Consider the following 13,083-nt stretch of genomic DNA (forward strand, 5'->3'; position numbering starts at 1 on the left):
GCTCTCTGACGCCTTATTTTCTGGGCCCTGGCCTGAAAAGTTTGGGAACCCCTGCATTAGCCAACCAAGATAGTGAAGGGGGAGTCGGAATTACATGCACTCTCCTATAACGGTCGGGAAAACATTTTTCTCCTGAAATGTAAAACTTAATAGGCTACTTTTAGCAGCATGTTACATGAATAAAAACATAGTGGTACTGCATTAACTTGAGAACAGGCAACAGATTAAATGTACTAATTATTACTCACCTGATGTGCGTGTATATTTTCCCCAACAGAGTTTCACTTCCGCGTTCGGTTTGCGCCCAATCGCGTTACTCGTAACAATCGCGCCAGCAGGCTGTTACCCTAACCCTAACCTTAACCAACTAACCCTAACCTTAACCCTAACCTTATCCAACTAACCCTAACCTGAACCCTAACCTTAACCAACTAACCCTAACCTTAACCCTAACCTTGACCAACTTCGAAATAGAGCGACTTCGAAAGAGTCACCAAGCTTAACCAGTTTGTTAGGAGTAACGCGATTGGCGCTGAGAGAAACGTCAGTGGCCAATCAGATCGCGCAAACCGAACACGAAAGTGAAACTCCGTTGGGGAAAATATACAGGCACGCCGGCCGCCTGAATACTTTTACCAACGGATTTCCAGTTCCGCGTTCGCATTCTGCGCTCTGATTGGCCACTGACGTTTCTGGTCGCGCCAATCGTGTGACGCCTGTTTCTTTCACCGGTTAAGCTTAGGCACTCTTTCGAAGTTGGTTAAGGTTAGAGTTTGTCTTAGAGCAGGGCGATAGAACACCAGCCCTGATTCCATACTCTAACCTTAACCAACTTCGAAAGAGTCGCCTAAGCTTAACCAGTGATAAACTAGGCGTGAGGTAGTTTGCTGCTGTTAGAGGCGGAAATGGGCGCGTCACGCGATTGGGCGCACATGTCACATGACCAGAAACGTCAGTGGCCAATCAGATCGCACCAGAAACGTCAGTGGCCAATCAGATCGCGGAACTGGAAATCCGTTGGTAAAAGAATAGACGCGCCCCGGCCTGTAGTACCACACTCGCTGTCTTTGGATATAATGGCAATGGCATGATCCTTGCATGTGATTGGCCGCATAATCCATGGGGTGTCAAAATAAAGTCCCATTAATTGGGCGAAAGTGCCAGAGGTGAGATTAAAACCAGAGCAAAGACCTCCGTCATCTTTTCCCGGGTTGTTGTGATCACATGACTGACAAAGCCGTGTAGTGATAGGCCAGAAGTCAGTTCGATTGCATTCAGGCTCGATTGCTTATCCTGTCTGGGTAGCCCGGATGATGGTGATCGCAATTTTTTACATTGAATTTTATACACCGCAATTATGCATTCAAATCTTTTACATTGTATAAAAAATTAGAGGGTGTGCCCTATTGGTGCTTTTCCAATGGTCTAAACTTGACCATGTGCCCCACGGTTAAATAATGTGATGCAAAAGTGCCCTTTTCAGTGGCAAAAATTATAGAGGACGTGCCCATTGGTGCCCTTCCAATGGTCTAAACTTGACCATGTGCCCCCACAGTTGAAAAACATCACGCAAAAGTGCCCCTTTGAGTGAAAAAACTAGAGGATGTGCCCCTCCAATGGTCTAGATTTGACCATGTGCCCCCACAGACCTCTGGACTTGAACTGTGCTGCACTGTATTCATGTCCCCAACCACTGCACTTTTACTGTCTTATTGTTGTCTCACTGTTCTGTTCTGTTTTTGCACTTATTTATTTATTATTGTTATTCCTATTTGTGAAAAAAATCATGCACTGTAACGTCGAATCACGTTCCATTTGTATATACAATAATATGGTGAATAAAGTAATCTGAATCTGACAGTTGAAAACATCACGCTAAACCTAAAGTTCCCATTTGAGTGGAAAAAACTAGAGGACGTGCCCATTGGTGCCCTTCCAATGGTTAAACTTGACCATGTGCCCCCACAGTTGAAAACATCACGCTAAAATGCCCTTTTGAGTGGTGAAAATTTGAGGACGTGCCCATTGGTGCCCTTCCAATGGTCTAAACTTGACCATGTGCCCCGACGGTTAAATAATGTCACGCAAAAGTGTTAGCTACAACTCTGAGCAGCCTCGTCACTACAATATTCCATCCATTTAAGTTTTCAGTCTTAGACACATCCCTTCTTGAATGTTCAGATGCCAGAGGGCTTAATGCAGTCTGAGCTGTAACCCTGCATCCTACTGCTGTGTGTGAGGTAGGTAATACAGCACGCTTTCTTTGAAGTTGCAAATATTGAGTTTGTTTGACCAATTATGCATTACTAAATACTAATGTGTGTACACTGCAAGTGCCTTTATTGATGGCAGTATGTTTTAGCCTAGGCTAGCTGTATTACTACTGTAGCTAGCTAACTAAACAGGTACCTTGCTTAGCTGATATGCTAACCTGTGTTCTCAATTTAGAAATAAAGTGTACAAATTATTTTAGGACTATTTGCACAAAATATACCGATATCACTTTAAAGTTCAGTGTGAATCGCTTTTTAAAGCTAACTTAAGAGTGGTAGTAAACTTAAAAGTGGGTTTAGCATTGGCCTATATTCTATGATTACAGAATGCCAATGAGAGAAAGAAATCTGAAGAATATTAAAAAGCAGCTGAAAAATGCTGAAAGAGGCATTCTCTTTGAAAAATTGGGTCCAACGCAACAATAGTAAGGGAGGAGATAAGGATACAGGTATGTATTTGTAAGTCCTCACTACTAGCTACGTGTACAAGCTTGTCGCACAGAGCCAATAGTTTGGATTATAACTGAGAATCTGGTTCTAACATGGTCAATAATGCTTATTTTGGACAGAAAATGTGTCTTAAACATTTAAATTGACCAACCATAGATCCTTTTTATTCCAATCAAGGCAAGAGGGCTAGTGGTGGTAGTGCTATATGACATTATTTTATAAAACAATTATAACATTGTAGGCTACAGTATGAATATTATATACAGTACAATTATATTACTATTATAAAACCAATATTATTTGCTCCACCTTAGATAAAGACAGTACAGACAATGAAGATGGAGATATTCAAGAGGGAAATGATATCGGGAAGAGAGATGGTGACGAAGTGGAGGAAAGAGAAAATGCAGATGATTCTATGGAGAGAAATTATGAAGTGGAGGAAAGACAAAATGCAGATGATTCTATTGAGAGAAATTATGAAGAAGTTGAGGAAAGAGAATGCAGATGATGCTATGGAGAGAAATGATGATGAAGATGGTCATGGAGATGCTAAAGAAAGCAAGGATGAAAATGATGATGGGGAGAGAAATGATTCAAACGACACAACAAATAACTTGAATGCTCTCCTGTTGCCATTAAAATATCCCACTGATCCAGCCAGTATCCAGGTACAATATATTAACTTTAATGGAGAGAATGGGGAAGATAGAGAGGGGGGAGAGAGAGAGATAGGAGAGAAGGAGAGGACAGGATGAGAGGAGAGGACATGAGAGAAGGGGAGGAGAGGAGAGTTAGGAGAGAGAAAGGAAGCTCAACGGCACTCGAATTAACTTTAACTGTTTTATATCCTGTAAAATATGTTGTAAATAGCTTTTAAAGAATAGGTTCACTATTTTTCAACCCAGACCATATTAAAATGCTTTTTCCCAAATATTTATATTCCTCACTGATATCTTTAGCATTGAGAAATGTACCACTGCAGCAATGGTTTAGGCCTTCAAACACTATGATAAATCCACTTTTCAAACACCATGATAATTTACTTTTCAAACACCATGACAAGAGGTGAAATAAACATTAGAAAGGTGTATTGTTCCCCGTTTTTAAATCATAGAGGTGTGGTTATACTATTAATCTGGATTGTCTATCTTATTCTAATGTCAATCTTAATCAAGGATGAAGACTATTTCACCATACATGACGCATCATAGCTTTTTGTGCAGTAGGTGCCCTTTTTTTCTTTTCGCCCCTGCCCCTCAAACAGCCTGAGTCCGCCACTGCTTGGCGCCCTTTCAGGCGTCATAGTAGCATGGGGGAGGGGTGTACAGGTATGGGCTTGGAGGCAATATAGTACAGTAGAAAGAAAAAATAGGCAGTGTAAAGTTTAAACAATATAATTAACGGAATGTACACATAATGAGCAATAGGCAGTGTAATCAAGGTGCAGATGAGTCTTGAGAATACTTGTTTTCTGACAAAATGGCAACCAATGAAATCAAAAAAGTTAAGCAATGAACAAGATTCTTGTACCGGATCTCCTCTGGTAAACAAGAATACCCTGAAGGCTCTAACAGGAGCACTCATTCAAGGGTACTACGACTATGCTTGCACCTCATGGTACCAAAGCACCTCAAAGGCGCTAAAAACAAGACTATAAACATCACAAAACAAACTGGTCAGACTACTGCTTGACCTTACTTCTAAAACCCACCTCACCCCTGCCCATTTTGACAACCCAGCCTTAACCACTTTTAACTATGCTGTTATATTAAAATACTATATTATAAGTATGCTAGTCTAGACAGTGGTGTTGGTAGAACACAACTCCCTTCTCTGCTGCCTCTTCTTTTTGTTCCCCCTCGTTTCCCAAGGCGGCACGGTGGTGTAGTGGTTAACACTGTCGCCTCACAGCTAGCAGGTCCTGGGTTCGATTCCCGCTTCGGGACCAGGTTGCCAGTTACCCAGGTGGGGTATCTCCCGGGCCTTTCTGTGTGGAGTTTGCATGTTCTCCCGCCGTGCTCGCAATGGTTTCCCCTCCCGATAAGACAAACCCAATGGAAAAACATGCACAACAGATCGCTAACACTGTCGTGTCCCTGACAAAGACGGACAGGAGCACTTGGATTGGTCCCTGGGCGCGGCGCACACTGCAGCCCTCGTCTGCTGCCTTGGGAGGGAAGGACGACGAGAAGGGAAGTGCAGAGAACATTTCATCAGCGACTCTGTGCATGTGTTGTGTTCTTGTGGGTCGCCCATCGCATGCGTTTGTTAAAAAATCTGCATGACAAATAAAGACTTCTTCCCCTGTACTCTTCTTCCTTCCTCCTTCCACCAACTACCACACTCCAAACACTAACTACCATGGGTGTATGACGACATTAGACCACTGTTGCATCAGTTTGATGTTTAGTATTTGTTCCCTATACATATATTGTGGTGTCTCCCGGGAGCCTGGGATGGAACATGTGATCAGGCAGAAAAGAGGGGAGATTAATTGAAATCCAAAAACTGTTAAAAAATCTTTTAATAGATAGCAGTACAGCCAACCTATACACAAATTACAGGGACACTCAAAATAATAAAGCAGATTTATCCTGCCCATAATCTAATCATATATCACAAAACTACAAACATATACAAGTTAATTAACAGTTCCCAGAAGGCCACATTCAAAATGCCTTGATTTAATTTATTTATTATTACTCCAACTAAATAAACCTCAAACCAAATTTTATTTGCACAAGACAGTTAGCAGTTTTAGGATATGAGTGAGATTGTGGGCAGAATAAATCTGCTCTATTTTTTCGGTAGCGTTCTTTTTTAAGATGAACAATGGAAACAGCCAGAGAACAAGTTGCGGGCGGCGAGTCCCTATGTGTAGTCAGAGTAATAGCAAAGTCCATGACACGTCGAGTTGATTGTGATGACATCGTAATCTCCAGACTGTGCTACTTATATTGCTTCTTCTTCTTCAGGAGAGAATCTCGTAGAGCGATCTGGACAGAGAAAATTAAGACGATACGTTTATAAGTCAAGTCAAGTCAATTTGATTAGTATAGCACATTTCCAGGCAGCGGCAGCTGGCACCAAAGTGCTTCACAGGCAGGTTGATAAAAACTAAATAATATGATGCAAGATATAAGATTAAAACACAGTAAAGCAATGAAAGTAATAAAAACAGGTAGGACACAGTAAAACAAAGAGGATAGAAGGGCCAGGGGTCTAGTAGTGATTAAGTGGGGAGGAAGGCCAAGGAGAACAGGTAGGTTTTTAAAAGTGATTTAAAAGCCTGCACGGTCTGGGCGGCCCGTACACTGAGGGGGAGGCTGTTCCACAATCTAGGCGCTGCGGAGGAGAAGGCTCCGTCTCCCCTAGTCTTGAGCCTAGTTCTAGGCACCACCAATAGCAGCTGGTCAGCTGATCTGAGGGATCGGTGGGGGGTGTGGCGGTGCAAGAGGTCGGATAGATAGGGAGGAGCCGTGCCATTTAGTGATTTAAAAACATTTAGGGCTAGTTTAAAATCTATTCTAAAACGAACAGGTAGCCAGTGGAGCGAGGCCAAAACTGGGCTGATGTGCTCATGTTTTTTAGTTTTGGTGAGGAGGCGCGCGGCTGCGTTCTGCACCAGTTGTAGGCGGCGAAGCAGGGATTTGAGGGCATTGCAGTAGTCGAGGCGAGTGGTGACAAAGGCATGTATCACCGTCTCTAGGTTACTTTGGGAGAGGTATGCCTTTGTCTTCGCCAGGAGTCTGAGGTGGTAAAAACTGTTTTTGACTACGGCGCTGACCTGTTTGTCGAATTTAAAATTGCTGTATAAAATGCAATCAAAGCTCAGGTACCTACTGTATACTTCTTTGAAATAAATGAAGAGCACACAGAAGGAAACATCATTGCTCCAGTTCATTCTGCAGTTCACTGCAGCTAAATGCTGAAGGCAGGCAGTGACACCTGAAGTTTAGCATTGAACTTTGATGTTCATATAATGTAAATATGTAAATATATATTTATGTTACCCTGCTACAGGTAAATATATAGATATACTACCCTGCTACAGTCATGTTGTAATGTTGTGTCTACTGTTAGTCATGTTGTAATTAGGGATGCACCGATCCGACTTTTTCAGTCCCGATACAGATACCTGGCTTTGGGTATCGGCCGATACAGAGTACCGATCCGATACCCATACCATTATCTAAAAAAAAATTATAATAATCCAACCCTAACTAACCTTTACTGTCATGCACTTGTCCTAATATACTAACATGCACTGTAGCACTCAACACTTTGATGAACATTGTTACTCAGCTGATAAGAGTTGTGCCCTTCCTGATGACTTGTCGTACAGAACTTGTAAGTCGATTTGGATAAAAGCGTCAGCTAAATGACAACATGTAAATGTAAATGTAAACTTGGTTAATCCATGTAGTACCACTACCAACGCATGCATGACGGGACGACTAGAGGTTTCCCTCTGTCTGGTAAAAGAGTGCAGAGAGGACTCCTGAGGCTGCATTGGCACATCTTCAAGCAAACAGTATATATGGTATAACTCTAATGCAGTGGTTCTCAAACTACGGGTCGAGACCCAAAGTGGGGTCGCGGGTAGGTGACAGTGGGGTCCCGCATTGGCAAAAAAAAAAAAAAAAAAAACGAGGGCTGCCGAACATTTAGAATACACATCTCACTACATCCTGCCACATCTGGCCTCAATACGTTGAATCTGGGAGTACAAGGTCGGGACACAGACCCGTTTGGACTCTCAGCTCAAATGGAGAGCTGGATAAAAAAAACTGTTTGAGTTTGTGAGTTACATTATAACGGTGTGTGGGCTTACCTGTTTGTCTCTGAAGGAGCGCTTGCCCTTCGTCCTGACTTGGTCACTGTGTTTCATCATCATGAAGTTCTTCTTCCTCCTCTTCTCCTTGTTGCTGGTGCTGGCGAACGGGTTCAGCTTGGTGTGCTTCTTCACAAACTCCTTCTTGTCCGTCCGGCCGGCCTGGGGAGATGGAACCATTCAAAGGGTCACTGAAGGATTCCAACACAAGACCTTTTCAGTATAATTCTGTTGCCAGGGGGACAGCTTGGGCCCAAGTTGATTTTATTTCCTGTCAAACTATTGTATTATCAAACAAGGAAACTAGAAAAGAAGCCTGTGTAGTGTGTGAACGCCAGGGCTCGAGACTAACGATGTCCCGTCGTCCCTCGGATGATCAAATATTTATTTGGGACGAACAAAAATCTTTGCCGGGACACAAACTGGACGAAGAGGATTTTTTTTTCACAGGAAATGTCAATTAGCCGACTGTCAGTGCGCGCATATATTGCTGTCAAACGGTGCGTGTCTCGTGCTGACTGTTAGTTGACAGAGAGACGGCAACATTATCATGTGGGGTTCACTGAAATCTAAACGGTGAGTGATTTGCCGAATCCAATGACTTATCTCCGCCTTCCAACGCAGCAATACGCTAATCCAGCTGCAGCTCCTGCCCACCATTCTCATCAGCAAACCACAGCTCGCGCTGCAGCAGCGTCACACCCCAAATTAATCTCGACATCGAAAAAGAAAAACGATAGGGAAATCTCTTACCTTTCTCCACTGGTTAAAATGGTTAAAAATGCCAGGAACTGGTGATACTTGCTGTGCGCGTGAACATAATCCCTTGGACATGAACTGACAGTACGTTTTTATTGATACATCATTGGGATCCCCCTCCGAAATTGGTCAACACGTCACCACGCATTTTGGCCGGAGCTTAAAAAAAAGTGTTGATAGAATTTGACGTTCTGAGCGCGGTGGACACCTTACGTCTGTGTTTATAATGAATGGTAAAACGGATTATATTGAAACATCGTGCGAGTACTCACAACAACTATTCACACAATTTAAAACAGCCCATATTTATTTTAATTGACAGTCGCACGAGACCACTGTACAAGAACCGCGAAAATATCAGAATGTTATAAAAAAACACGCTATACTGGCATCCTCTCAGTGAAGAGAGCACCGCAAATATGCTGCGCTATTTGAAGAGGATAAACACAGCAGAAGAAGATGGAGAACAGACACAAACTGACCAACAGGGAACTGCATCCAACAATACAACCCGAGCAGGGGAGGAAATTAGGCCATTTGACTCGCCAAATGAGAGTATTATTTATGTTTGGCGAGTGATTCATGAAGAGCACTCGCCACACTGGCGAGTAGTAAACAAAACCAAAAAAATCATTCTGCAATCTGCTGATTTGCTCACTGGCACAAGCCAAACTCTGACTCCCCCCTTATGATTCCTCCCATTTGCGCCTCATAATAATCCATAACCAATGAACATCATCGTTGCGCTCTAAGCTCCTCCAATGAACACTCATTTTCTAGAAGATGCCGCCCATCTAGGGGAAGTGGACAGATCACTGCGCGTGGACCTACAGACTCCTGTCACCGGCTTGACAACGTAGACAAAAACACATCAGTGGATGAAAATAATTGCATGTAGAGTCATCGCTTTCGGATATAAGTGCGGTCTGTCTGACATGGGGGCGAACAACAGCACGCGACGCGTCTCCTTCGAGTCGGATGAGAATGACAAGTGGGTGTGAGGCTCACTCAAGTCAACCAGCATTAGCCGGCTAGCTACCTAGCATGTAACAAGCTACCATAACGCGCGTTCAACATAGTGGACTATACTGAGCGGCTTTGCTTAAATGCAGCCGAGTGACATTTTATTATTACCGAATTACCGTACTTTTCGCACTATAAGCCGCACCTGAATATAAGCCGCAGCGGCTAAATTGAATGATGTGTACATATATAAGCCGCACTGGACTATAAGCCGGAGGTGTTTTAATGTTTAATTACCATATGTAAGGGTTCGTGCACAGAGGGGATTGTCGGGAAAGTGATGGCTGTTTGAGGAAGCTCCCATTTATTAACATTTTTGTTTAACACTTTGAATGCCCAGCAGGGGGCGCACATTTAGTGCTTGAATGCCCACATCCACTTCAATGTTAGCATTAATATCGCCTAATCTATGTTTTAAATTATGGCTATGTGTCTAATCTGCCCGTCGCATTATCAATGACCCATTTCCAGTCAACATTGTCAAAGCAAATTGTTTTTTTATCGGTTCATTTCCGTTTCATAGCATTTAGAAAAACCCTCGTTTTCACGAAAAAAAAGAGGATTCTATGATAATCGCCCCGTACTGTAATATTCTAGAACGTTGTCATTTGTCGGCCTATTTATGAATAGTTTTCAAATAAACGCTAGATTATCGATAGTATATGATATGTGTACGTGTGCACGCTGGTGCCGCGCGCTGAAAATCGATTCTCTCAGTTCCTGATCGCTCTTAGAGTCAAACAGTCATATCACATTATAGGGGAAAAGCTTATATCTGTGAAAATGGGTCTGATTATCCTAAGACTGGTAACAGATTCCTTACCTGAGATCAGATGGTATCCAAATGGATTATTCCAATTCCTGATCGCCATTCGAAAAAATCGATCCTTTTATGGATCCCACGCGTATACTGTAAAAACACATAATCCCTGCTGCTCTGAGGGTCCATGATGAAGCTGATCGACCCCGGTTACATGAGTGAGAAGTAAAATGTGGAGTCCGGGTTTTTTTTTCTCATTCATTTTCATTGAGTCCAATCCAAAAGGGTGAATTACCATCTGGGAGACGATAGGGGGGCGCTTTTTTCACATCCGAGCGCCTGGGGTGGCTGATTTTCCAACGGTAGACTCGGTTGATGAAATATGAAATCAGATCGCTAATAAAAAAAAGAGAAAAAACGAATATTCTCGTGATGGGCATTCAACCCGCTGGGGGTAAACCCGAGAAAACTCGGGGTGGGCAATCAAAGTGTTAAACAGGAACGATAGCCAGTTAGCAGCGCCGGGTACAGTAGGTAGCAACGTTAGCTCTCATAACGCTAGCCAGTTAGCAGCTCCGGGTACAGTAGGTAGCAACGTTAGCTCTCATAACGTTAGCCAGTTAGCAGCGCCGGGTACAGTAGGTAGCAACGTTAGCTCTCATAACGTTAGCCAGTTAGCAGCTCCGGGTACAGTAGGTAGCAACGTTAGCCCTCATAACGTTAGCAGCTCCGGGTACAGTAGGTAGCAACGTTAGCTCTCATAACATTAGCCAGTTAGCAGCGCCGGGTACAGTAGGTAGCAACGTTAGCTCTCATAACGTTAGCCAGTTAGCAGCGCCGGGTACAGTAGGTAGCAACGTTAGCTCTCATAACGTTAGCCAGTTAGCAGCTCCGGGTACAGTAGGTAGCAACGTTAGCTCTCATAACGTTAGCCAGTTAGCAGCTCCGGGTACAGTAGGTAGGCAGCATGTTGAAAGAGGAGCTCTGAGCTGCTCATACACTAGACTCTTGCCGTAATGGTTTGTTGACGTGGTTGACGTGCACTGCTGCAGCAGATTTAGGAGTCTGATCTGACGGTCACAGAGCTGAGGGAGTGCGCCCAGTTAGCTGTAAAAATCCATAGATTAGCCGCACCGTTATACAAGCCGCAGGGTCGAAAAATGGGGGGGAAAGCCGCGGCTTAAAGTCCGAAAAGTACGGTATTACCGGGTTTCCCCCCATATCACCACTCGCCCATATGCCCTTCACAGCGGTGATGTTGTCATACTTGTCATTCAGAATACACCTGCTGAACCCCTAGCGTTGACATGAGATTCGATTCCAATGTATTGTCATCATACAGCACAAGTACAGTACAACCAGAATACGTTTGGCATCCAACCAGAGTGCAAATGTAACAAGTCAAGTTCAAGTTTGTTTTATTTAGCTATTACATTACAGTGAAATGCTTGGTTCTTTCACTGCCCAGCCCAACTTTCCCTGCCCAACCCAGTCCAGTCCAGCATCTTTCACTGCCCAGTTCAGCCCAACCCAGTCCAGAATAGTTCCCTCTTTCATGTTAATATGCGATAGGGGTGGACGGTATAAACGGTATATGGTATAAACGGTATGAATTTGCTCTACGGTATGGATTTTGACTATACCGTGTAACCGGTAGGGCAGCTCTAAAATAGCAATGACGTCATGTAACCACAGCGCGACCATTTCAATCGCATTTGCCCCTAAAAATAGATCGAATTAGTCATAGATAATAGATATGTGCAAACTGGAAAAAGTTATTTAGGAGGCTTCGCGCAGTGGGCGCACTGGGCGTGTCAACACGCAATTGTCATTTCATAATAAACGCATATCACCGCGGCGCACAGCAAGTTTCGATTTCAGTTCCTGGCATTTTTAACCAGTGGAGAAAGGTAAGAGATCTTACCTATCGTTTTTCTTATATGAATTATTCTACGTTAATAAAACATACCTGGTGATCAACTACAGTTTGCTGTAAACATTATGATATGTGTGTAGTGTTATGATAACGACGGGAGGACGGCTGCAGCAGAGGATTTGCGAAATAGCATGCAGCTGCAGAGCCGCAGAGCCAGTGGCTCTTTAAGGTCTGGTCACAGGCCCGCTCAACAGCGCCCCCCCACCAAACGGCTGAACGACCTGAAAGAGCCACTGGCTCTGCGGCTCTGCAGCTACATATGCTTCTAGCAAAATACAGCCCCGCTGTTTGCAATGGGAGCAGCACGGAGTCTCGACTCGGGACTTATTTTATTTGGAATATAATGACTTTATACGCAAAAGTAGCCTAGTTTTAAGTTAAAATATTATAAATCTACATGCCTTGAGGATGTCACTCTTTATATAGCCTGCCTATCAGGCAAAAAAAATTATTCTAACGGAAACACTGATACCGTGATATATACCGTTACCGTCTATGCTTCAAATTATACCGTGATATAAATTTTAGACCATACCGTCCACCCCTAATATGCGATATCCTAATATTTTTAAGAGTAGAGACGGTGTGATTAATATATGTTTTATGCTAATATTGTGAAGAGTAGAGACACTATATATACTTAATTTTATTTTGGGACGGTTTACATTCACTTTGGGACGGTTAAAACTGTATTTCGGGATGGTTCTGGGACGGTGGTGAAAAAAGTTAGTCTGGAGCCCTGATGAACGCACGTTGGTGCCAAGTGTGGAAACTTCTCAGTTCGGGCGACATGGAGTTGAATGGCATCAGCCGTCTCCTCGTTTATGACCCGTCATTTAAACAGGTTATTACCTTGGATGTCAGAATAATCAGCAATTTGTTGCAACGTTAACTAGCTAACGTTTGATTTAGTTGATGTACATTTCCTCAGATAGCTTGTATGTATAGAATTTTAATACAGACTTCAATAGAACTGGCACCAAAGTCTGGCACCAAGTAGAGCATAGAACACAGGTATTCTGACGTGATGACCCTTCCTTCTTTT

The 13,083-nt window shown here is 43.2% G+C and overlaps 1 protein-coding gene across 1 annotated transcript in view; it reads right to left on the minus strand.

Moving 5' to 3' along the window:
• Window positions 1–5,232: 5,232 nt before the first annotated feature.
• Window positions 5,233–13,083, minus strand: part of sdad1 (SDA1 domain containing 1) — a 36,102-nt gene continuing 28,251 nt past the window's right edge. Inside the window, exons 21-22 of the mRNA XM_084324536.1 lie at window positions 7,561–7,722; window positions 5,233–5,722 (exon numbers count right to left, since the gene is read on the minus strand). Coding sequence (XP_084180662.1) covers window positions 5,675–5,722; window positions 7,561–7,722 — 210 coding nt within the window. The 3' untranslated portion in view covers window positions 5,233–5,674. The remainder of the gene's footprint in view (window positions 5,723–7,560; window positions 7,723–13,083) is intronic.

The sequence above is a fragment of the Notolepis coatsorum genome (genome assembly GCF_963971535.1).
Source record: "Notolepis coatsorum genome assembly, chromosome: 11".
NCBI lineage: Eukaryota > Metazoa > Chordata > Actinopteri > Aulopiformes > Paralepididae > Notolepis > Notolepis coatsorum.